The sequence below is a fragment of the Mustela putorius genome, unplaced genomic scaffold (assembly GCF_011764305.1).
Source record: "Mustela putorius furo isolate JIRA1106 unplaced genomic scaffold, ASM1176430v1.1 tig00003867_pilon_pilon_pilon, whole genome shotgun sequence".
In the NCBI taxonomy this organism is placed as follows: domain Eukaryota; kingdom Metazoa; phylum Chordata; class Mammalia; order Carnivora; family Mustelidae; genus Mustela; species Mustela putorius.
The window spans coordinates 25,058,695-25,086,228 of NW_025422019.1; the positions used below are offsets into that span (position 1 = coordinate 25,058,695).

The 27,534-nt window shown below is 36.4% G+C and overlaps 1 protein-coding gene across 2 annotated transcripts in view; it reads left to right on the forward strand.

Annotated features, from left to right (window-relative positions):
• ARHGAP15 (Rho GTPase activating protein 15) overlaps positions 1–27,534 on the forward strand; it is a 605,619-nt gene that overhangs the window by 376,186 nt on the left and 201,899 nt on the right. For both annotated transcript variants that reach the window (XM_004757889.3, XM_013059079.2), the window contains exon 10: positions 6,844–6,942. In XM_004757889.3, coding sequence (XP_004757946.1) covers positions 6,844–6,942 — 99 coding nt within the window. The remainder of the gene's footprint in view (positions 1–6,843; positions 6,943–27,534) is intronic.

Consider the following 27,534-nt stretch of genomic DNA (forward strand, 5'->3'; position numbering starts at 1 on the left):
TCCAAAAATATTGGCACCTCAAGCTAGAGGTGTTTTCTAAATACAAAAATTTGTTAAGAGAGGAATAAAGGATTACCAGTGAGCCCACAGATGGAAATATAGGTAGGGAGTCTGGAGCTCGGGGTTCTGGGTTGCTCCATTTTTTTGGAATAACATAAGGAAGGGGAAAGCAGAAATAATCCTTCGTGTTGTGCCAGGACAACAGGCAAGGAAGTTAAGGGGGCAAAACTAGTTCATTAATGCTTGCCAAGAAAACAATACTTTCTCTCTCCCTCCCCCTTTCCTTATACTATTTTAAGATAGGAAGTTCTGTGGTTCAAACACATTCCTGCAGTTTAATGGTCCTCCTTGGTATCAAACCCTGGATTGTATCAAATTTACAGATGGGTGACAATTCCACCACAGCCCTGAAATTTGACATTGACATGTTAGCTAAATCTCTATGATATATTTTCATTAGATAACACTTTTTACTTTGCAAAGCCATTTCTTGTGCATCATCATCTCCTCTAAGTTACATGATCCATCATTTTATGTTGAAGGCTAGTGTTGTAGTCAAGATTCCTTTCATTGTAATTGATAGAAACTTGTCCATACTGCAAACATAAGAATGGAATTTATTGGACTGCTTAATTGAAAATTCCACGGGACAAGGACAGCTTCAGGCATGATTGGATCCAGGGGCACAATTGCTATCAAATCTTTACTTCCTCCATCACTCAGCTTGTTTTCTACTCTGTTGGCTTAATTCTCCCGTATGTTCTCCCAGAAGATGGTAACATAACTTCTAGAAGCTCAGATTCATATCCCAATAGTTAGTCAATTCCTCTAGAAGTAAGGTTTCTTTTTCCCAGTAGCACTAGAAAAAGCCTTAGGATTTCTCCACCGGATCAACTTGGGCCATGTGTTCATGTCTGAACATGAGGAAATTCATGTTTCTCCCTGGAGCTAAAGGTGGTGGAGTCAGCACCACTCAAACCAAATGGCAGCCAACACGAGAAAGGCATCATTTCCTAAGGAAAATCAGAGTGATCTTACCAGAGAATAGGAGGATAGTTGCAGGGCCAGGAAAAGCAATAGACATCCACCATACTTTTCCCAACCAGGTCATCTGTGACAGTGGATCTCACTGTTTAACCAAGGCTGGCACTTTCCATTATGGGCAATAGAAACCTTCTGGCCAATGCTATGTTCATGCTCTGGTCAAGTTTATTTGGTTGCAATAAACAGAAGTTCACTCAAATATATTCAAATAAAATAGGAGCTATTGTCACAACCTAAGGTATGTCATGACACCTCATGGAAGAGATAGATGATCTCTGGAGTTAGGCATCAGAAAGTGAGGACCTAGGGTGTGTCTGCTTCATTCACCTCTCTCTGCAAATTAGTTCCTGGACCGAGTCACCCATTGCACATAGCGATCTCCCCATATGGTTGCCCCTGGCATCCAGTGTCTAAATCTAGGCAGTCTTGCTATTTAAGTCTTACTATTTACTATTTATGGCACTAACTACCTCAGTCTGTAGTATCCCACTTCTAATCATTGTGAGGGAGAATTTCATTGCCTTGGCTTGAGTTACAGGTTTGCATTTAATCAGCTTCACCACAGAGATTAAATTCTTAATTCCAGAGCCATACTTTCTTGGGTGAGTATAGCCAGTTTAAAGAGAGGCTAGAATTAAGAAGACAATTTTTGGTTTTTCTGGTAACTAGTAGAAGCAAACATCTCCCTTCTGTCTAATGATGTTGATCATATCAAGACTCTTTTCTCACCAGGACACTTGGCAATCATAAGGGGAGTTTCTCAATGAGGTATTGCCTGTGCTTGGCTGGACCACCCAGTAAGTGGCAGTGATGCACCTCACCTACCTCACACTTTAGAACCAAAAAGTAGCCAGTAGCACACCTCATTCCCTCCAGGGCATTATGGCAGAACACCCAGAAGTTCACGTTCACTCCTATCTACCCTGCTCAAGATGGGACCCAAATCCCACCTTCCTTTATAATTGATGAATTCCTAGCACTAAACTTCTTAACGCAGGAGTCCATTTGATCTTTTCACTTTTTTCCTCATGGTCATCAATGGCCTCTGAGTTGTCAAAATTCAATGAGAACTTTTCACCTTTATCTCCCATCATCCTTCTGCATCTGAAATGCTTATCCATGTTCCTGATAACCAGTCTCTTTATTCTTCTGCAAACTCTGATGGTTCCTTCTGCATGTCAATCTCTTTTACTCAAACAAGAAACTAAGAAGTCCTCTCTGGTAGGTTGACTCATCTTCTGCATCCAGTTAACAAATCCTACAAAATCACCCCTTCTTTCCATTGTCGCAGGTCGGCTTCTTGTCTTTTTTCTTTCCCTAAAGCCTGATACTTTGTAACTTTACATAGGATTCAATATTTTGGGGTCCATTCCCTCGCCATAAAATTAGGTTAATAGTATCTACCACTAAAGAGTTGAGGCTTGGTGTAAAGATTTAATAAGTTAGAATACATAAAATACTTTGAACCATGCCTGGCTTAATGTAAGAGTACAATGAAGCTTAACTGCTGTTATTACACAGCCTTGAGATAGCACTAATCACATTATATTATAAATGTTTGTGAGAGTTACCCACCACCTCCCCAGACTATAGGAGATCATGCTTTATGCATCACTGCATTTTCTGGCTGGAGAACAGTGTCTGGCTTAAAGTGGGCATGTAATAAATAGTTACTGAATAAGTGAATCAATATTTGTATTCTTTACAATATCCAGCACATGACAGATGCTCAAGAAATATGCACTGAGTTGAACTTGATAGAATTAAATGGATCTGGAAAGAACACAGAGTAAAAACTGCCATCATATTAGGTAAAGCACAATGAGTTCATTTTAAAGGGAGAGAAATTTCCTTTAGGACTACTCCTTGGGGTGAATCTAAACTGATGCAAGATTCCACATTCCTAACAAATTTAGAATTGTTTTCTTTCTTTCTTTCTTTCTTTCTTTTTTTTTTTTTTTTTTTTTGCTCACCAGTTTCAATTTCCATGTCCTGTTAATTCTCTTTGTTTTCATTCTCAGAGCATAGCTTACTTCACCAACAACCTGGACTCCTGTTAATGTCTTTATCAGTAAGCTACTGCTGCATAACAAACAAATACAAATCTTAGTGACACACAACACAAAACATTTATTTCTCATATGTCTATGGATCAAGTAGCCTGGGGCAGGTTTTAGTGGACAGATCTATTCTAAGTGTAAGGCCTCAATCTGTGCCATGTGTATTTATTCTGGATCCCAGACTGAAAGGGCAGCATCTATCCAGGGAAGTTCTTGGCAATAGCATAAAGCAGTCAGGTGGGTAGAAATCTGTAATGCATTTTAAGGCCTCCATCTGGAACTGACACACTGTCATTTTTACTCACACTACTTTGTCCAAAACAAGTCTATAGCCAAGCCCAACATCAGTGAAACGGGAAAAATAAGTGTTACCCACTGTAGTGAGTTTTACCACACAGTCACATGGCAAAAGGGGTGAATGTACAAATCTACTTCAGAGAAGAGAAGAATCTTGAAAAATGATTACATTTACCACAACTCTATCCTGATTCTGGTCTCCATAACACCTTCCAAGGTGATCACATTAGCTTCTTAACTAATCTCCCTGTGTTCGATCTTCTCCACAATCAATCACAATTGGTTATGAATATTTTGGCTGTAGGGGATAGAATACCTAGTTTAAAAGGACATATTATCTCACATAGTAAGGAATTTGGAAAATAATTGTTTTAAGTTTAGAATTTCAACAATGTCATTAAGGTCTCGGGGTTTTTTTGACCTTTTTAAATCCTGTTTGCTTTTGTCTGCAACCTTGTTGTCTCATGGTGATAAGATTGATGCAGTAGCTCCAAGCATCACATGATCGCACAGTGATGTTCAAAGCAGGAAGAAAAAGAAAGAGTTCCTTCATACACCCCTTTTCTTTCATCTGGTAAAAAAGAGAGAATGAGAGAGATAGAGAGAAATCTCTTGTAGCTTCCCAAGTCATTTCTCCTTACATTTGACTGGTTAGAGCTAACTAATTACCCAGAGCAGCAAGGAAGGAAGAAGTCAATAGAGAATATTTTCAGGCTCTGAATGGACTCTAAAAACAAGAAGTCAGGAGGGGAATAGTGTATGTATAAGATATCACTGGTGTCTGCACACTTTCAAATAATCTAACCTACCTAACTAAATATTTAAAACTTTTATAACATCATCTTCATCTTCTTTTAAAGCTTAATACATCAAGATTTCTGTAAACAAGAAAGAGTGACTGTTTCCCTCAGCACATCTCATTCCTCGCACCATTCTCCCCATCACTGATGTGTTTGTATACCTTCCTTCCATCTTCCCTAAATGGCCTTTTGTCACGTCTTTTATCTCTTCACTGGTCTTACTTTTCCTTGAGGATTTGTTTCTTCTCTGGGAAGTCTTCTGTGGGCACCAAAGGCTGGTCTGATGTCCTGCCACATGTCCAATAAATATTTGAGAAATTGATTTGAATAATAATTTCCATTAGATGTTTTTATACTTTATAGCAGTCCTTCCAGACTATAATTTCTGGCCAATTTAAATTATTCCATCTGAAGTTGTGGGCTATTTTTCTTAAATAATAGTTTATGTCATTTTATTTTCCTATAGTGGTGGCTCACTTTTTTTGAACAAATCTTTGTTACTTGACCAAGTATTCAAACCAAATACCCATGATTATTTCCAACTTCTCTACACTCTGTTGATATGTTTTGGGCTTATCATCTTTTTGTCTCTTAGAAGAAAATGTACATTTTCATATTGAAATATATTCATGCTTTTGCTTTAATTACTTTCCTCTTTGCCAGGTTGTCCTTAATTCAAAGCCATCACCTTTTCTAAGAAATGAATGAAAAACATGACTTCCTTCAAGTCTCACCACATTCCATTTTGACTACCCCTTTGTAATATTTCACTTACCATTCTGTTATGCTACATTTTATTTTTCTCCCCACTTCCACTACACATATTTTTTAATGTATTGAAGACCTCCACTGATGATTAAGACAGTGTCTTGACGTCAATCATTTAATAAATGATATTGAACTTCTACTATATGTCAAACATTGTCTACTTACTAGGGACCCAGTAAGAAAGGAAATAGGTGCAGTCTTTATTCTCCTGGGTTTTGCACTCTAAGCAGGGGAAAACTAATCAGTAAGCACATCAATCTAATATACTAGGCAGAGATAAATGCTCTAAGGAAAGTAAAACAGGGAAGTATCATGGAGCGTTCCTATAGCAGTGGGGCCATTTTTAGAAAAGAAGTAGGTACGAAAGGCTACAAAAGAGACCTAGTGCAAGTTTCATGCAGAGGTCATAATAAGTGCAAAGTCCCTGAGGCAGAAGTGTGCTTGGCATAGACAAGACTCAGTAATGTGGACAGAGTGGCTGCAGGCAAGTGATAAGGGGGAGAGAGGAGAGAGGAAGCAAATGAAATCAATTAATGGGTGGAAGGGCAGGTCATGTATTACCTTGGACGTTGTATTAGGGAACTGGAGTTCACTTTGAGCAAGACAGGAAGTCCTTGAACCTACCAAGTATTTGATTCACTATCAGTAATAAATATCTATGCTATTTTTAAAAAATCTGGAAATGGTGGTGATGATTACACAAGAATGTACTTAATGCCATGGAAATGTTCATGTAAAAATGCTTAAAATGGTGAATTTTATGTTATGTATAATTTACTGCAATAAAAAATATCTGTGAGTGAATCCTGTGGGCCAGAGTCTATGCTAAGCACTAATGACTCTGCAAACACATAGAGAACGTAGACACTCCAAATCTGCTTTGAGAAAATACATTCCATATATCATAAATGTAAGTACACAGTGCAAGGTAGTATAAATTGTGTTTCAAATGAGAAGACTAGGCTAGGATTTCAGAGTGTGTTCTCGGAAGCATTAGTCTGGAGAGATGCCCTTTGAAATAAAAGGATCTTACTCAAATAAGTTTGGGAAATCGTGCGTCCTCCAGGCCTTTGTGGAGATTCCCAGCGCAGACGGGCCTGTCACAGGCTGTAAAAATACACATGAAAGAAACCTGTTTAACTTTGTTTAACCCAACATTGCTAAACCATTTTGATCACAGGCCTTTTTTCCCCAAATTGCCTATCAACATCCTGAGGAACTGGTATTCCAAAGAACCGATGCTAAAGGAGACACAAAACCGAGAGAGGAAGAAAAGAGTTTGTGGATAAAGTGTGGTCAGAGCTGAGCTATAAAGGAAAGGGGATACTTAGATGAGGGAAGAGGAAGGGCATTTGAGGCAGGAGAGATGTTAAGAAATCCACTTCAAAGTAAATCTCCTGGAACTTGCCTCTTCAAAGATCATTGACCCACTGAACAAATCTTCTAAATATACTTAAAAAATTAAAATTTTGGTGATCATTAACAAGTTTCTTTTAAAACACTCAAGACACCAATTCATTAAGATTAATGACTTTGTAGAAGTTTTCTTAATTCATTGTCATTATTTTATAAACAACAAAGTTATGCCCAGAGAGACTATAACTTACTCTGTCATCCCGGCCTAATCGATGGCAGAGTGTTCATTTTCTTTCTCTGGGCCCAGAGTCCTGTTCCATAAAGGAGGGAGTTATGGCCTTTGTATCTCTGCAGTAGACCCTTTGGAATTCAAGCAAAAAAAAAACAAAAAAAAAACAAAAAACACGATTCCTATGCAAGACACAGATTTCAGCACACAGTGGATATGGAAACAGAATCAAATTAAAGAACAACGCAATCTTGGATTTTAATGAAGCTCATCTTTGTTTCTTTTGCAGATCAAATTTTTGGCTCTCATCTGCACACAGTGTGTGAACGTGAAAATTCCACAGTTCCACGGTTTGTAAAGCAATGCATTGAAGCTGTCGAAAAAAGAGGTGGGTAACTGAATATGCAGCAACTTCCCCCCATTAGCACACCGTCTAAACAACCAATGCTCAAGTTAACGGTACCACTTGATTTGTCTGGGAAGCCATGCAATTAAAACTTGACTTTTGTTAATAGGTTAAGAGGATCAAATTTCTTATTAACTTCAGTTTGTTTTTACAATAGGGACATCAGTAATTCCCACTAATGTTCTTTCTTTTTTTTTTTTTTAATATTTTGTCTGTCTGACATGCTGTTGATTCAATTGCAAACTTCTTGTTTTCAAGCCAGTGATAAAACATTCATAAAATATCAGCACTCACAGTGTTAGAACCCTCCTAACATTCATGCTGGTAGATGTTGTGCCAGAACAATTTTTGGTAAGCCCCCAACATTACCCAAGTGAAGCAAATAGCATTCCTACTTGCAAACAGTGATATCCTGTCTTCCATGTGTTTCTGTTCAGTATAGAATATGGCTAACTGGTTCTCCTGGAACAATTAACAGATGCACCTCCAGTGTTAAGACGACCTTTGAATCCTATTTTTCAGCATTCTGTTTTTCGTGCAAAATTATTTCATCTTACCACAGGGAACAAGACAAAACCCAATTGACTCATCATTTTTTTGCTGGTCTATCTGTGGGGTGTTTTTCCTTCAGACTATGACTTCATTCATTCAAGGTCATTTTCCCTGGAAGATACATACAGTAGATGCAGAATCTCAAAAAATGTATTGTATAAAAATGTGAAGCTTCATCACCATCTGTTACAAGTTTACAACATATTCCCAGGATCTAGGGGGATATATATCATGTAAAAGATAGAGGTGTTTTCAGAAAAAGAATTGGTGAATCTATTCCCATTTCCAGCTCCCAGTCTCTTAAAACAATAGAACCAAGGGGAAAAAAGTCTTTACCAAGTTATCTACTAGGAAAAAGCCATTTTAATTCTCTGAATGTTACCTGGCTTTATTATAGAAGCATAATAAAAATGGCCTGCAATTTCCAACTCCTGGAAATTCATACTTTAATTATACTGTAAGGACAGCCTTGGGATCCTATTATTCCCATATCAGTATGGAATGAGAGAATAACAAGAAGGGGACGAGTGGGTAAGGAAAGTAGATAAAAAAAGGTGGCTTTGGGGGAAAGCGTATCAACACATCAGAGAGGAGTCGAGAGCTCACAGAGGGCAGAAAACAGTAAAAGCAGAATGAAGGCAAGGAAAGCTATCTGTGAGGAATGGAGTCATTTGGAGTTTAGAGAGAAGTGTGTTTTTATTGCATGTTGCAATCTCATTTAATTTTATAAATTCATAATTTAGGAATAAATATTATTTAATAAGTACTTAAAGCCAGAATGGATCACTGAGAATGTTATAATGCTATTATTGCCAATAGCTAAATTATCATCGTTTCCAGGAAATCTTCACCCACTTACTAATACTCAGCACCGACGGTGTGAGCACTATTATATTAGAGCAAATATCCGAATAGGACTTTGGGGGAGCTGCACATAATAAGACATGTGCACATATAATAAAAGGACTCTGTACCTCTCTATTTATGTACATACCAGAGGCAAAATGAAAACGCTGCTAGATACAGCCTAGTGGTATGCAGATACCATAATACAGTAGAGTAGGAAATACCTATAAATAGAAACTGTATCTTCTGTTCACGGCATTTTGTTGGCGATTTTTAATAAAATAAGACAATGTTTTTGCTGACAGCAGCAATCATATCTGGCATTATATTTCATTGTCCCAATGTTTACTCTTAGAATGAATTTGTAGATCCAGCACTAAACACGTGCTAATCACACATATGATTATTAAAATAACTCCTAAGCATTTTAATGAAACTCAAAGACTTTACAATTCTACAAAGCAACTGATAATTCAGAGCACTTTGGCAGTGTCAGCTTAAAGGAACTCTATGGAAATATTCAATAAAAACTCAGAAGCACGAGATAAACCTCTCCCATCATGGCAAGATTTACAAATGTGTACTTTTGATTATATTTTTCTATGATCATTTTGCTGGATTAATATTCTTACATTTATACGCCAATTCTATTTACTCAAAGTGTTGTTTTTACTAAATTCTGGCAGAAAGCACCTTAGGACAGAAATAATTTATGTGAATCTAAGTCCAATGTTTATGCAGGCTTCCGATGACATTTTGTGCCGGGGTTGGTATTAGGAAGTAACATATAAAGGTGCCAAGTCTCTCAGCACGGCTGGGACTCAGCATATCTAGAGCCCTCCTTCTAATGGCCAGATCCTCCTCCAGCCAAGACACTCAACTGCAGAGTCATGGGAAATGCTTATGGACCAGTTATGGGAAAGGCACATTTAATGAAAAGTGTGTGTTTACTCTCAACAGTCTTAGGGAAATGGCCTCAAAACTCACTATAGCAGGACACCGGGTGTTATAAAAAGATTTCTTTCCTTTCTCTCTTTTTCTCTTAAGATTATTTCCCTTACCTTTACAAAAGAATCATCTGTAAATTGTAACCGTATTTTTTTAATGCTTCTCACATGCTTGATTTTAAATGAAACAGCATCAGGAAGGCAGATCTCACCATTGATTCATAGATTCATTGATTGATTGATTGATTGACTCATTCATTCATTCAGTTATTTGTCTTACTTGCTTGCAATTGACAGACCAAATTGTTCATGCTCCTGTAGTCTACCAGGGAAAATCTACCCAGTGCTTGGCATAGTTGCATTCTTTAATCAACCCTAGTAAAGTGATATTAGTCACATTTTAAATTTTACATCTCACAGACATGCCTAGAAGAAAATCTATTAGTGAGCCGAATGTAAACCAATTTAGCGAATCACTTGTTTAGTGTGTTTCCTTATCTTGATTTGGTTTCCTTTATTCCCTTAAACCACCAGAGCATTCTCCCCCTCACCGACTATTATAACCAGATTAAAGTTATTTCTGTGGTTTCTGACCTTGTCTGCTCAGCCTAGAGAACATACACAGAGCTTGGAGGGAAACTGTAAAGGAGCATGTTAGTCTTTAAAGCTCTTCCAAGGGGTTCGTTCACGCTCCTATTGTCTTTACAGTTGTAGAGCGTGAGTAGCGTAAGCAGCCGAAGGTTTACGTTTTTTCTTCCAAAGCAGTTTCCATGCAAATATCAAGTCATTGTTCAGTTAATGCTCAAAACATATGATAAAATGACCCAAAGACTGAGGTCATCCAGTACTTTTCTTTGAGATCTGATGCAGCAAGCATGCAGAAGGAGGCATTGTGACATACTGGGAGTATGTAGACCTAAGCAGAGAAGTCCACCTTTCACTACTTTGTAGATTTTGTATAGCTTAGGATGACCCCAAAGTGTATAGAAATTGTTTACTTAAAAGTAAGGTGAGGTGTATTGCTCAGAAGACAAGGGCTTAAGAGATGTGACTTCATGTATATAGTTCACCCTTGGTGCAGTTGGCATTAAGAGCTTAACCTGTAGTTCCCTTCATGTAAAGCGTGTAACTGGCTGACTACTCTGGGAAGATGTGTCTCTGGGGAAGAGCCCCCACACAGTACCTAGCATACTGGAAGCACTCAGTAAATCCTGGGTGAATATGTAACACATACGAAGAGTTTGTTGCATCCAGCAACAAGTAGGTCTCTAGTGCCTACCCATGTGTCAGTTTCCACACTACCAATTGAGTATCTAGAGGAAATAAACATTAAGCAAAAGGACAATTCACTGAGTACCAAATGATGATGAGTGTTATGAAAGAAAAGAACAGGTACTAGAAGAGAAAATAAACCTTATAGTATTCTTTTTTTTTTAAGGTAAAAGGAGTTTGTTTGCTTAAACAATCACATAATAGTGAGTGGGGGGAGAAGGAGAAAGGGCACAAAATTGCAGTTATATAGGATGAATGAATCTAGATATCTGATGTACAGGCATGATGACTATAGTTATTCTAAGACAGTGGATTGCAGGTGCCCTCATCTCACATACACACACACACACACATTAGTAGATATGGAAAGAGATAGTAGGTAATTAGCTTGACTGTAATAATCACAGCAAATCATCATGCATACCTTAAATATAACCAATATACAAAATAAATTATGAAATATTACTTAATACTAAATATACAATTAAATATATTTTAAATGGCATGATCAACCCTGAATAATAGACATATATTTGTCTGGCTTCAGCCTTCTGCTGAGAGCAGAAGTTTAATTTTACCTTATTTCCCAGGGTATTTTCCTCACATAGCATACCAATGCAATATAAGGAGTCATTTCATGTGAGCTATCTGAAAGACAGTCCTTTTCCACACAACAATACCAAACTTTACCAAAGACTTCTTTCATACGTAATGGAGTTAACTAAATGAATAAGTATATTTCTATTCTAAATATATTTTTAATATACCTATATATGTCTGTCTATAAGGGAATAGGACTCTTTAAAAAGGTTAATTTCGTTTGGACAAGCATTCATCCTTTGGAATATGGTTTAACAACACATTCTTCTTCCATGAGCCTCAGTCCTAGTCAGTATGCCCCCAGACTGACTACTCACCAGCATTAAAATGACACCTGGAGATCGGTCACAAATGATGTGAATGTACGTAACACTACTGAACTATACATTTAAAAATGGCTAAGATGGTAAACTTTATATTATGTGGGATTTTTTTAACCACAATTAAAAATCAATGGTATCGTGTCTTGCAAATTTGATGATTCCAGCTATAAGCTACTCTTGGCAGATGCTAATCAACAAGTTTGTCCTCTTTCTTGTTTCTGGAATTCAAAATACTATGACAAGAATGATACACAAAGTTACATTTTTGACTTGGTGCCCAAAAGCCACCCTGAGATCCATAACCTTGTTTTAAGGATTTAAGAAAGACCTTTAGTCTACTTCTGAGAAGGTCCTTAGCCTCGAAAACTTTATCTCTCAACTTGACTTCTTAGCAGCTGTTATATTTTTTTTGCTGTCGTTTGTTTGACAGGATCCAGTTATAGGTTCCGATGTCTGTTTAAAGAAACAAGGAGGCTGTTGGCTTTAAAATTCCCTCATTGCTTGTGTGATCAGCATTTTCCCAGGCTTTTCTACATAGTTTGCCAAGCAAAGGGACTGACCTTTTGTAGCAAACACTTTTTCATTTCAAAATGCTCACTTTGATTTTTGTCCCATTTTATACTCATTCCAAACTGTTTACAACCCACTAAAAATGACTGTGAATTATATGTTTGTGTAATGGATTCCTTTTGTGGTCAGAGTGGAATGTTTACTTTGAACAATTAGTTATCTTTGGGTAGATTATAGTGACTTGGAAAAAGAATGGCTAAAATTATTATTATACCTTAACTATTTCTTTTTGGTAATTCCTCTGCTATTACATGAAGTTTGAGAGAATGTCACGTCAACAGGCCCATGGCATTGTAAATGTAATCTATTTCTCCAATGGGGGAATATTTAGACATAATTGTTAATATTATATGAAGGTATAGTTATATACTAACCTAGGGATACACTTATCTGACTTCCAAAAATTCAGAACATCAAATATACATAAATACATGGATCTTTAAATACATAAACTAAATCCATGGATATTCGTGTTATATAGATATGTCAGATTTGCATATTAGGTAAGGTATGCACATGTATGTATTTATTATATTATATACATACTATAAATACATGCTATATTATAACATAGCTATTATGCTAAGACATACCAAGCATTATACTTATGAATATAACTTCCTTGATTCTCGATTCAGTGCACCAGTCTGTCTCTTGAGATCCTAGCAAGTGCTCACTTGCAAAAATAAAACTTTACAAAGTCTTTTCCCAGTGCCTGAGAATCCAGACCCCTAAGGTACAGATCAAATTGCCTTCACTAGACAAGCTTTGCTCCCAGTTCTGCTAATTCTGTGCTGTTCATTCTTTCCCACTTTGGGATAATCTATTATGGTTGGATCCAGGCACGCACGAAAGGCTGATACTTCCATGAGGAATGTGCAATTTGTACTGTTTAGTTTGTGACGAGATTCTTGAAAACTTTTATGATTCTATCTTGTTCCAGAGAGACTTCTGCTTGCTAGTTTTATAAGCAGTGAGTGAAAAAAAAGTAACAAAAACAAAACAAACTGATAAAAATTACATGCTCCCAAAAAAAAAAAAAAAATTCAAGAACTCAAGATAAGCACTTTTTCTTTTTCCCCAGAGAATATTTGTGGACTGGACAAAAATGTTTCTGAGGAGGGCACTGACCTGTGTGTTGCCTTTTTTTTTTTTTTTTTTTTTTTTTTTAAGTGCTTGCTTTTCATGCCTAAAGTTAGGCATCCACAGTTAGGCAATTACTAAAGAACCGATCCTCAAAGCAGCTCTGTGCAAGTTTGCAGCGAATTCTCCTTAGAATTTCTTTCTGAGTTAAAATTAAGCCCAGTTTCATGTTTTTGTGTTTTGTTTCATTTTGTTTTGTTTTGGTGCAATACCAGCGACAGCCACCTTCCTGACAGCCATAGTGTTGTGCTGGGTCCAAGTTGGAATTGGCTCTTTGGGGTAATCGTGCTGGGGCCTCTGTGTTTGTAAGAAAGCCACATTCAGGGCTAAAGGGGAAGACAAAAATCAAAAAAAAGTAAACAGGAAGCAGCCAGCAAGAGTATAAAAGAGACACTGGAAAAAGACAACCAGAAGAAATCAGAGATGACAAGGTGGAGAGAGAGAAAAAAGCTTCATTTTGCAATTAAGAAAACAAATGTGCATAAAAGGGCACTCCTGTGAGGTCCCTTCATGAAGAGAAGACGGTGACAGAGCCAGTTGCCAAGTCAACTATAGTTACCCGAGACCTGCTTCTTTGTTTCAGAGAAAGGTGTTCCCACTCCAGAAAATACTTTTAAGTTTGATCTGGCAGTGAATGGCAAGCTTACCCTGAATGTTCACAAATTCTGCGTATACACATGGTTAGGAATCAACTCACTGTACTTATTGGTGACATTTCGTGGATTTTATCTACATCGAGCAGTACACAACAGTCTTATTATCAGAAAGAGAGCTTAAACATAACAGAAGTTAATGGAGGAATAAATGTGCAGTTCAATAACCAGCAAGGCTATCTAACGTATCCAGCAATGTGGCTCTGGTCAAATCAGTCAGTGGATATTCCCACACTTTTGCTTCCAGAATGCATGAAAATAAATAATATCACTTCCCAGATAAAGCCTGAGTCTAATTTCCAACCTCCACCCCCGTTCCACCCACATGTTAAAGTTTAGGTTCTTACCATACTTTCCCTTTGAGTCAGTTGGAAGGAAACAGAGCCAAAATTAATGCCCTAGGAAATTAGTCTCTTATTGTGTGAATGGAGGATTTAAATAATGCAACACCTCCTCATGTCAAGATGTAATAGTCCAAAATATCCTATAGTGGTGTCATTTATATGATGAGAGTTCTGGGTCTGGAAGTTTTTCTATTATAAGCCCCCATATTCAGAAGTTAATAGTTCAACCATAAAAATAATCTTGGCTGAAAGTTGGCAGGATGTTTTAGCCTGGAAGCAAATGTTTACAAAATTTGAAAAAAAAAATCACATGCATTTGGAAAGCTTTCAGGTTTTCAATAAAAAGGCGCAAAAAAAAAAAAGGAAAAGAAGGCAGACAGAGACTTTTTCAAATATTTGTTGCCCTGGGATTCAAAAATGGATCTGTAGTCTTTAAATAGAATTTTAAAAAATTCTTGTTGCATAATGTGAACCAACTGATTAAAAAATAAATTATCAAAAAAATTATCATGCTCTCGCAGAGCATCACTTTGTTTTGTGAAATAATCTGTTGTTTATCGGTTGAATGAGAATCTATACATTATATTTTTATAAACATTTCTCTAGAGATTAAAAATTTGTGATAATTAAGAAATTTTTAATTAATTCAGAAAGCTCTGAAGGAGAACAAAATATTATACTCTTTTGTGGGTTTTCTAATAAGTAATGTTCCCTTTTAAAATGTCTAGGAATTTCTTTTTCCAAGGAATTTTCACACTTTCAAGTGAAGTGTGCCAACTTAAGCACTAATCATTGTTCTACATATATATTTTAAAAAGACATACAGATTCCAGAAGTAGTTCAGTAGGTCCATACAATTGAACATGGCATATTTTCCTCTGTAGAATGCTTTAGAGTAATTGACTCATTCCCCTGAAAAGATGCCGGTTTTACAGATTCTTCTAAATTCTGTGAAAGGTTATCTTACAGTCTGTGGGAATTAGAAGTGTGTGTTTCTTAGGTTTAAGTTATCTTTTTTTTGTTAGTTTTCCACCTTTTTGCCGAATTTTGTAATTTTCAAGCCACTTCCTATTTTTAGTGCAGGCAACAACAACAACAAAAAAGTCAGGAGCAGGGCACTTTGAGAGGAAAAACTGCGAAACCAAAATAGCTCTAAAATGATATTGCTGGAAGAGTTCTTGAGCTTATAGTAGATTTCAGGCCCAAAATGTAAAATAGCACAATTTTTTATTTAATAATAAGAATGTCCTGAGTTTTAGAGTGAAAGCACAGCTTACAGAAAAAAAAAAAAAAAAAAAAAACAGTTTGAAACGTTACCCTCACTCCATCCTGTGTTACTTCCTAAAGAGGGCATGGATTTATTTTTAACTTTTCACAGTACCTGGCACATAACAGATTCTCAATAAACGAATGAATGGATAAATTACCTTCAACATTGCCTAAATCTTTGTAGAAAGCTGTGCATCATTGTTACAGCTGCATATGGTTGAAGCTTAAAAAAAAAAAGAAAAGAAAAATCAATGACCAACAGTTGATTGAAGGCAACTGTATGATTTGCTTGGTTTCCCAATCTGTTTTCTAAACATGTAAACCATTCTGATAATAGTGTATTATGTCATTCTAAACGATATTATTTTCTATCTATACTCAGCTACACCAAACATTTGAAGGTATGTTTCCTTAAAGATTTTATGTTCATCAGTTTTGGGGGACTACATTTAAGTGCACCATGCAGCAGCTAATAGAATAACCATTCTCTACGCGTTTCATCAGAGGAAGTCATATCCCATTTGACATTGTTTCAGCACCAATAGCCTGCTGTTTTTAATCAAGTAATTGAATGGCAGCTAAGACTACAAGTGACATACCTCCTAGTCAGGAGTAGGCGCAGGTCTCAAAACCACACAGAAAGTAGAGCACCCTAACTTTTCCTCTAATTCAGACTTGGACTAACATGCTGCCTCTGTTCCATGTTAGTTTACTTCCTGTGAACATCTCACCTTCTTGGTTCAGTGTTTATTTTTTACATAAACCTGAGGAAAGTTTTATCTTGATGATAATCTCTTGAGTTGAAAAAGTCTGTCAAAGAATTTGAAATAAGATAGATAGATAGATAGATAGATAGATATACATACATATATATTTATAGTCAACCACACAGACCTATCAGTTGAAAGCTAATGAAGACAGGCTACCAATACTCTAAAATCTAAATGATTTTGCGATTGGATATTGATTTCATTTTCTCCAAATTTACTTCATGACAGAAAAGTTAAACTCTGCTGACATGATGAAAAGCTCTCTAAAGACTTTGAATATGTAAGTGCCATTAAAATAGGACTGTTATCTTTCTTGTCTTTCAAGGGACTATCTTCTTTTTATGTTTTGCATTTATACTGTTTGGGTTAACAACTCTTTAGTGTCCCCACAGGGCGGTAGAACACCTAGCAGACAGTATTGTAATCACTGTAGTAAGGTTTCTTTCTTTCATCTTAAAGATCAGCAGTTGGCCTGTATTTGAAATTGCATGGCATAATATTGGAGTCCATGTGCTTAGCCCAGAGTCTGACAGCCTAAGTAATGTGTGTTTTCCTCTGGATTTAATTCCTGACTCCAGGATTTCTCTAGCCATTCTTTCAGTGTAATGTCAATGATACCAAAACCTTCAAAGATTTCTTCAATGACTTCAAAGTTCCTATTTCAGAATGACTTCTCAAGCTATGTCTTATTCTCAGAGATGAGATCTAAGAACAGGCCTTCTTGAATTTTCCTCCAGCATCTCAAACTCAACTTCTTCAAACTGCATTTATGACTTTCCCTAACAAACTTATTCGTCCTTCTATATTCCTTAACTGAGTCAATGGCATCCTGGCCTGTTTTTCCCATTCTTTTCTTTCTTTTTTTCCCCCCTCCATTCTTCTAAGAAGAGATATATTGGATAATTTCTACTGTTCTCTCTACTTACACAGAGCATTATTCACCAAGTCAAATAATCTCTCCTTTCTTGCTATCTCTTGAATTTGATTCTTTCTGTCGTATGCTATGGGCTTGATTAGAATCCAGTAATTTCTTTTGAGAAAAACCTCCTAATTAATATCATTGTCTTTGTTCTGTTTTCTGTCCAGACCACCTTTTTAATCATGACAACATTATACCTCTTGAACACGAATAGAATTATGTTATGCCTTCTTCAAATATCTCTCCAATGGTTTCTTTTTTCCATCAGTATAAACAAAATTCCATCCTAATTATCCCCATAAACATTTGACCTCTGTCTACTGTCCAGTTTCATATTCTCATAAGCTGCTTCCTATGTTCCAGGAATATCAACCATCAAGTTTTTCCGAAGGTTGATATTTTCCCATGGGCTGTCCCCTCTCTCTAAGAACCGTCTCTTGGCCCATCCATCTGCCAAATTCATATTCATCCTCTTGTACATAGCACAGGAGTCCCCTTCATCAAGGAATATTCTCTGACTTATATCCTCAACCACCCCTCTATGGTCTCTTGAACATTCTTAGGATTTCTCTCTGCAGTGTTCTAATGAAAGCTTTGCTCTCCCCAGTATAGTCCTTATTGCATGGGGCCGTGATAGCTGATGTCTTTACCTGTTTTTCTATCTAAAGTATGAGTCCAAGAGTCTAGGGATTGTGTCTGGTTAATTTCTGTCTCATCAGTGCTTAGCATACCAAAGCTGGCATATGGTACAGGCTCAATTCACGATGAATAGATGGATATTATCCAAAATTCCTTTTCATCCATCTATCCATGCATCTATCCTTAGGGAATCAAATCCTGTAGGCTGAAGATTCATTGAATTGATAGGGGAGATAATGATTAGATAACACTTGAAGCATAATTTGAAGTCATATTATCCAGAAAGAAGAGAAACTACCTTAAAAGTGAAAGTAAGGATTTTTTTTTATTGTTTGTAGCATGGCCAATATGTATTTACACTCATATCAATATCTATATCCATATCTATATCTATATGACACACCATATTAGTAATAGTCTACAATAGGATAAGATAAGACAGAAATAGAACAATGACTCTGGTGTTCAGGACATGTTTTAGACAAAACAGACTTTCTTATCCTTCATAGGGTGAAACCAGTCTCTCAACACATAGTGTTAAATTTTTTTGTGAACCTGAACCATGAGGGATTCAACTAACTATAGCCAAATTTGATGCTTTTGAGATCTAACAGTATCATAAGAGTAGGACTATCGACTTTCTGGTTCAGAAAATTAGGTTCTTTTATATGTAACCCTCTGGGCATCGTGCCTATTTCCCCGTAAGTTTGTGTATAATTTTTCCCATTATCACCCCCTAGGTCTCTTTCACCATCACCACTTTCCAGGCATCTACCATCCACTGAATAGCCATGTTTCTGATTATCTTTTCCCAAATGTATTAGCTTGCATTATTTAAGGCTAAATCTCTTTTTATTATTTCCTGCTCATATTTCTAAACTCCTTAAGTCCATTTGTATGATTCTTTTGTCTTCACAGATGTCCACAGTTCCTCCCAATTTAGTATCATCAGCAAATTTAATTAATGCTCTGTTTACCTCTCTTTCTAATGAAACCAGTCCCCTGTTTCATTTCATCATACAAAGTAAAAATATATTGGCAATAAAACAGTCCGAAGAAATGTTCTCTCACCGTAGGAGGGGAAGTTCAGGATACAGCAAAGAACCGTGTGGTGAGGAGTGGACAGGGCAGCGGGGTGGTGAGCTAGTTTGCTATTGCCCTAAAGCAAAACCTTTTTCACAGCAACCACATTTGGCAGATTGCTGAGTTGGTGCTGGTGTGTGTGTGTGTGTGTTCTGAAAGGTAACTATATTACCCTAACTGAGGGCTTTTTACTAAAGATATATTTATTGATACATGAAAAACATATTTAAAACTATATATACAAATACAAGTACAAGCTGGTAACATTTAATCCATAGTGAAGCTACAAACCTAGATATGGATACATATATCTGAATATATAAAGACTCACAACCATTTTCCTTTGTCTTTGTCTAACATTCACTACTGTCTTTTTATCTTAGTTTTTAATTTGATAAATGGTTTAGATCCAAATTACCCATTATTTGTTAAACATTTTCAAATAGTGAATTTGAGTTCCATATTTAAACCATTGGGTTTAAATCGGATTCCTTTTAAAGTTAGACTTATAGAATAAAGAGAATTTTTATTCAGTTGTATTCAATAGACAAATGTCAGTAAAAGAAATATTTTAACCTCTAGAATTTATAGGCTAGAAAGGTGAGCTTCATCACAGGAAGAGGTTTTAACTTGTCAACACCGAAGTGAGCAAGTTTATGTTGAAGGTATTATACCATTAGTCTTTAAAGATGTAGCCATACAGATATGGGTGATTTACATAAGAAAAACAAAGACAACATTTAGTAAAAACCCACTATGTGCTACACACAATGCTAGTACTTTCCAACATGAGCCAATACTATACACTTAAAACCCATGTTACTTACTACCTGATATTCCATAGACTATTCCAAAGTCCAGTAAAATTTCAGAAGTTTTTGCCATGTTGCACATGAAAAGCCAATCTTTGAAATATGAATCAATTAGTATAAATCTATTGACTCGACTCTAGAGGGAAGAAAAAAAAACAAAACAACCTTTCAGGTTTATGCTCTGATTAGGACGGACAGATGGTAGACCAACATCTCTATTGGTATGTATAGAAGGCAATGCACGCTCTCAAGTGTTGAGATGAAGGCTGATATATACTTTACATATAGCACAAGGTCACCAAAGATGTTATCACCAAGAGATGACGGTAACAAAATAGTGACTGGGAATACTGTTAAGTAGTCACAGCCTCATATTGTTTTTCTAGTGAGAAAAATCTGATGCATAATGCATTCTTATGCGAGAATTTTCTCAGATGCCAGGACTTTACAGGCATAACTTTCATAAGCTTTAATGGGAGTTTCCTGCCAGCACCTGTTACAGTATGGAGTTCTTACTTTTCACACATAATCCAAGACTGGCTTGGAACACTGACTTGGAAAAACTAATATAGTGAAACCTTCTTATAATGTTTCCTCACATATAATGTTCATCTTTTAATTCTTGGTCTGATATATGTATGTACATGTTTTCCTTTCAAATTCTTTTCCCACCAGAAAGGCTTTTTTTTTTCGCAAGCTTTTTATGGGTAAGAGCAGAATATATATTTTAACTGGGTAAACTACTAGAAAAGATACATAAGGGGGAAATTTATTAGGATAGAAATTAAACTAATGTTAAAAATCAATTCTTCCTAGCTGGAAATAGTTCTAGAAACACTTTGGATTCCCAAGGAGCTGGTAGAAACAATTAGAGTGCCGTGTGCAAAAAACAATCACCATAGATCCAAAACAAGGATCACAAGTCAAAATAATATAGTTTGGCCATATTTTCCTGTGTCTTGACAGAATGAAATATGGGAAACTCTAATATTTAAAATAATATTGCGTTTAACCCTGTAGATAAATCGGTAGGGTAATATTTTGTATAAAGGAGAGTTAAAAAGAACTCTTAACATTTCATATTTTTATAACTAACTGCCACAAACTGTATTACCAAAACAAAGAAAAAATTAGTATATCTGTTGCACTAAAACTGTTGGAGATGGCAAATATATGCCGTTTTATGAACAATAATTTTCCTTTAAAGGTATTTGCAGTCTCCTCTTGTTTACTATTTCTAACATTCATGCCATATAAGAGTGAAAGCAGAACTTTCTACTCAAAATCCTGAATCATTTATTGTCTTTGTCCCATTTGACAGCATGGTGGGCAGAGGAAATGGTTTTTATTTGTTAAACATTTTCAAATAGTGAATTTGAGTTCCATATTTATAACAGGATATTATAGTTAATGTTGATAGGTTGAGTTAAAGTTGGAAGGAGTCTGAAATCCTGATACCATTAAAAGACAATTACAAACCTGTGAGTGAAATTTGTCACACGGGAGAAACATGGGTAGGAACAAGGACAACTTCAGGACAGATCAGGATGTATTTTGGGTTCTCATTTGCTCCCTTCTTTTTCTTTGCTAGATTGTTACATTACTCTATAAAGTCCCCTTGAGCACTGTGTCTGACCTCCAACACACTCCTGGCAAACCTGCCTCAGGAATATCATTTATCCCTTAACCCGAAGTTCAGACATCCTTAAAACTCTTTCGAGTGCTACCTTGAGTAGGTTGTTTTAAGAGGTACCAACGATTTAGCATTAAATGTCTTTGTCTCCTACTAGAGTCTTTTCCAAGCACCAGGGAAGAAGGGTTTTATTCTGCTTTGTTCTTTTTGATAAGGCAAAGAAAGGTAAAGGGAGTTGTACTGACACCTGTTTAAGGCATGCTATAGTTCCCAAGCTTAGTATCTTCCTCCTCTCTAAATGTTTTGCTTGTAGCATACTTTGTTCTAAATTTGGGCAAAATAAGGTCATTATTTTCTTTTGATATTATGGCCATGAATTAATAGAAGTGCATTTGTTTCTGGGTCTAATAGTCTTTGTTAGGGTTTGTTTGAAAACTTGAGAGTAGACTGGGAATCTGGAACCTCATGAGGCCGTCATCATTCAGGGCAGTTTTTCTCCTGCTTATGAGTCTTAGACTGAGTTACTTGGGGAGACTTAAAGTCACTACAGGGTTGAGAGGTTTTTGATGGAGCCAGTGGTCTAAAACAGGCAGCTCCACACACAGCGCAGGTGCAGGAGAACGACACGGTGGGAGGAGTCTCCAAGACCGTTTTCTGCAAGCATGGTGCCGAAAGAAGAAAGGCCTGATTTGCAGAGATCTCATGATTCCAAGGACAAACAATGTATGTCTTCACAAAGTTTCAAACTGTAGAGCAAATTCCCCTATGGATTTATATAAACTCAGCTCTGAACCTCAGTTTAGAGCATTATACTCACTTATGTGAAAAAAATCATTGTATAAGTTGTCTGAAGAAAGATAATTTATTACACTTTTCACATGATAGAAAATTGTGCTAATAAGAGTAAATTATGTTTTTTTTTTAAAAGACTTTATTTATTTATTTGACAGAGAGAGATCACAAGTAGGCAGAGAGGCAGGCAGAGAGAGAGAGAGGAGGAAACAGGCTCCCTGCTGAGCAGAGAGCCCGATGCCGGACTCGATCCCAGGACCCTGAGATCATGACCTGAGCCGAAGGCAGCGGCTTAACCCACTGAGCCACCCAGGCGCCCAAGAGTAAATTGTACCTTCTTTAAATATAGTAAGGTATTTCTTACCATTTCCCTGTATCCTGATACATCTGAAAATAGAAAATCCAGGCAGAGTAAACATTTGGATAGTGACAACTACCTTGGATTAACTTGAAACCAATAGAGGACACCCACTTCCCCTTTCTGTTTCTTTCCCGTTGTGTATCACACTTGCGCTCTTATCCTCTATCTTTGCCTGTCCCATACCCTACACAAGTGAAGTCTTGTTGTACTTTCTCTCCCTGTAGCTGAAGTCTGCTGTCAGGACAACACCGAATAGATTAATCTGCACTAAAGTGCACGTGATCAGTGAGGTTTGACATGCAATCCTTCCAAGGGATTTGAAGACAAAGGAATAAAATTCTAATTGCACAATTTTAGACAAAAGCAAAATTGTATAAAAATTATCACTTTAGGACAGAGCTTTTATCCCAAAACTTCTGAAAAGATACCATAAATATAGCCTCTGTAATTAATGTTCAGACTAACGTTGGGGACCGATGGGTATAAAGTCCAGGTCTCCAAATGGACATCTTTCATTTCTAACTTCTGCAGCACTTCAAGAGTCAGCTAGAGTGAATCATCATGGATTTTCTAAAATTCTTAAGATTCAAAATCTGCCAGCCCTTAGGGAAAATGGGGAAATTGAGACACTATTTAAATTTCATACAATGGAAAACATGAGATATATTTGTAACTTGGCTTCTTACCATTTAGAAAATTACATCTATGGGATAGACACTCAATAAATATTATATTAATGAACATGAACATATGTAGCACATCTTAGTTTAATATACCTTCTTTCTGTAACAACAGATCAGAAAGAAATGATAGATGCTAAATATGCATATACACCCAGAAATAGTTCAATAAGACGTTTTATGTAGAGTTCTGTGACAAAATCCTCCAGAAGCAGGAAATCTGGTTTGTATTACACCAGATGAGTTTAAGTAAGGAAACAATTGGTATTGGAATGTCTTTTTTTAAGTCAACAAGTAATGTTTTGAGTACCTGGAGTGTGTGCAATGCTTTACTCGATGGTTAACAGCCCTCAAGTAGTAAAGAATAAAGCTGAGGAGGTAGGTCTCTCCTGTACTACCAAAAGGACTTGCCTTACCTCTCTTCTTATGGAGTGATGATTGAAGTTAAAAAGCCAAACCCAGTGCTAACTTTGGGTCTTAATCTCTGCATTTCTTTTTGCACAAGACCTGCTATCATGAATTGACAATGCTACATATTGTCCAACGATAGTTAGAGCTTCTAATTAGGGGAAGGGATTATGTCTTTTTGGCTCCATCTCAGAAACCTTGTATTTGTATTTTCAGACCTGCATGTGATTTGTCTAATACTAGAATAGTTTGTAAAATACTTTAATTTTGAAATTTCTACTGTGTCTCATAAAGATTTGGAATCTGATATCATGGGTCTTAAAGCATGTTTCAGATAAATTAGAGATACGCAATAGTACATTCAAGGATACTCAAGGATAGTAAATACTCAATAACTATACTCTACTCAATAGTTTTATCTCTCAATCTCTTTCAAATGAGCTTATAGGAATATAAACCCATACTGTAACAAAGAAATGTAATCTATGGCATGATATTTTGGTAATGAAATAACTATCATTATTGTTTTTGTTTATATAACATACATAGTCTTCATATGCATATATGTATACATATGCACACATACAAAATAGTCAGAAATACATAAAATAATAAAGAAAACCAGAATCATTTTTATAATCCCACCATACACAGATAATTACTATTAATAGGGTAATGCATAATGTATATATAATATATATACCAGATAGTTATATATAGTGGACTGCCTAATATATATGTATTATATCTAACATTTTGCATAACTGTTTGATGATATAATGTAAAAACTGAATATATATCATAGTGTTGTTTCCTTTTAAACTTGGCTATAGAGCACATACTAACCTGAGTGTATTGCTCAGATGTGTTGCATGTGGGAAGATATTAGAGATTGCAAGTGCCATTGTTACTAACTCATCGATCTCTGTGCAGGATTTACCACTAGTGCCTCAGAACAATACTAGCACTATAGCTCTGTAATATCTGGACCCTGTACTCAGTCCATTGCTGTAACTCCAGTGCCTACCACACTTTTGCCGTATAATAAGTGCTTAGTCAATGTGTTAAGTGGTATGCAAAGTTGGAGTTCACCAACTCAAGGTCTTTCTATCCAGACTATATTGGAATTTTCCTTTCCCTCTGTTGAACGATAATTTAGCACAGGTCCATTGGCCAAAAAGGGAAGATTGTGTGCTAGCTGTATCTCTCTGTTTAGCAGAAGTATTAACAATACCGACATGATACTCTCTCCTGTATTAGCAAAAAGAAAATGATAATCTTATATTTCCTGAGAAAAGGAAGTTTAGTCTTTTTAGTCTTACGACCAGGAGCATCTTCTTTAAGTAGAGAGGAGTCTAATGGCACCAGAATTTCTCACAAGTTTGTCCGTGATCTAAATAGGACTTCGATAGTAGATATACTCAAACACGTTTATAGTATATTTTGCCTTTGTGTCTGGAATTCTGCTTCCCTACCCCACTTTAGAAGCAGCAGCCAGAAGGGCTCTCTCTCACCTGAATGCTTAGCAGAAGCAAACCATCAAAACCCTCCAGGAAGTGGCTAGCTAAAGGGTCTGAATTAGAGGCACCTCCCCAAAGAAGATCAAAAGTTATGCTCCACCAACACAGAGACACTGAGAAATGGTTGAATGTGTTCTAAATTAAACTGCCCTGGTGGTGAGCAGAGATCTGCCAAAATCTTTCAATTAATCACTTTTACCTTCAGGGCAGAGTTAGGCTGAGAGTATTTCAATAGGTTTTTATTGGAACAGGGTTATTTCAGATATTAAACTATGTTGCACAAAGTAAAAATAATGTTATTTTTAAGTTGCTACTCTTGTTAAATAAAAGTTGGCAAGCAGTCTTGGGGTCTGTATTGTGTCTGTGTACTTGTGTATGTGTGTGGCTTTTTTCTGTGCCATAAGCCTCATTGATTTAAAAAAGTGAACAGCAATGAATTAGGTGGTAAACATATTCATACAATCATTTTCATTAATAATATGTTATAAATAATAGAAGAAAGGTTTTAAGTGTATAATTCTGTGCGACACAATTGAGATATTTTTTTCCTACATCTTCAGCAGTAAGTTAATTAGAATCACCTGCATTTCCTTGGGTGGACACCAAATGGATTGCAAACAAAAACAGATTAAAATAGCTGCTGGAGCTCATGGCATACAGATGACAAGATTCACAAAAAGGACAACGAGGCACTGAAAATGTTCGCTTTTCAAACAATTTTAGAGGAAATTTAGCTCTTGCAACTTCTCAGTAAAAGCTGCTTGTAAGTGTTTTACTGAAAGACTAGAACAGCTTTGTTTCTGATCCCTTGATGAGTGAGAGAAATGTTTAAGAAAGATCACTTTACAGAGAGATTCAGGCTGAAATGCGATGACTGTGATTCAAGCCAAGCCAAAAATTACAGTTCAGAATGAAAGGGGAGGGACGTGGTTTGGGAATCCATTTTCCCACATTCCTGAATCTCAATCATCCCCGCCAATGTTTTAAAAAAAGTCCAATGGAAAACAATGAGGTCACTTTGTTTAGATGTTTAAAAAAAAAAAAAAAAAAGAGGTGGGGGATTGAAAAGAATGAGAGCAAATATATAAATTTTAAATTATCTATTTCAAGTGTAATAGGATTAAAGACTAGATTTTATGTAACTCTGATGACTTCATCACCAAAGGAACCATTTTTCAGTGTTTTCTTCTTGTTTGTGTTGGTAAGCTTTTTAGTGCATGCCACTAACTTATGGAAAAGTTTGTAGCTAAAATTGTTGAAAGAAAAAGCATGCATGGGCATAGTCTACAAATCATTCCTTCCTAAGCTCCAAGCTTTCCTTAGGAATAGCATCTTCAGGAAGCTCGTTTTCTTTCATTAAGCCTGCTCTACCTATCCCACAGTGGTGGTCACCCATGGCTCTTTAAATTCACCTTAGGCTAATGCATTTGCTTGCAAACTACCAGATGATAATGGCTGACCAAATTAGTCTGTTCTTATTACTTCTATTTATTTTAAAGAAACACTCTGAACAAGTCACAATACCAAATTTACATCAGCACAATCACTGCAGAACAATAACAATGGAACTCAAACATAAAAGAAACTCAGAGTATGAGATGCAATGAACCAAACACAACCTTCCACTTCCATATCTTCCAGATACATGAAGTTTTTCCTCAAGATGAGAGCTCTCACTTAATCATAATCAGAATCATTGGCCAATATTTGTCTGTAAGACTAAGAAAAGAGAGAGAGAGAAAGTAAAGAAAAGAAAAAAACATGTAAGAGAATTTATCAAAGACTATTTCCAGGTACTTGACTTTCCACTTTGCAGAATTCATTTCAGTTCTTTACCTTTTGTCCTGTCAAATCAAGGACATTGGGTTTCCTATTCACAGGCGGATTCAAGGTCTCTTAGAGATCCTTTTTACCTTGAGATACTTTGAGATACCTTGAGAATGAGTCTAACATCGATATAATTCTATAAACCATATTTGTATCTATATCCTACAGTCTTCATATTGTTAGGTCTCAAATTCATGGCTGGGTTTAGACAGATATGGAAGGATCATCGTTAAGACATGAGGAGCCACACATGGGATGCCATCTTTAGGCTCTCATTTCATTTTACTCAGGTCTTAAGGAGGGTATACAAATGACTTTCACCCATATCACACTGGTATGTTGTAACTTCTTTTCCTTTTGTTTTTATCCTTATTTGCCTATCAATTAGTAGTCTGTACATTTAAAAGCATGATTTTAAAGGTAATTGGCTCAGTGGTATGTCTAAATGGAATATGAGCTGAATGAAATGTACGGAGGTTATATGCAAAAATAAGCCCAATACATAAAAAGAATTGCAGTGAGTGGAAACCAGGAGCTAGCCCTCAGTACTGATGCGAGTTTTCACAGGACTTTTTGTGAACTGCTCTCACTTTTCTGGACTCTGATGGTAT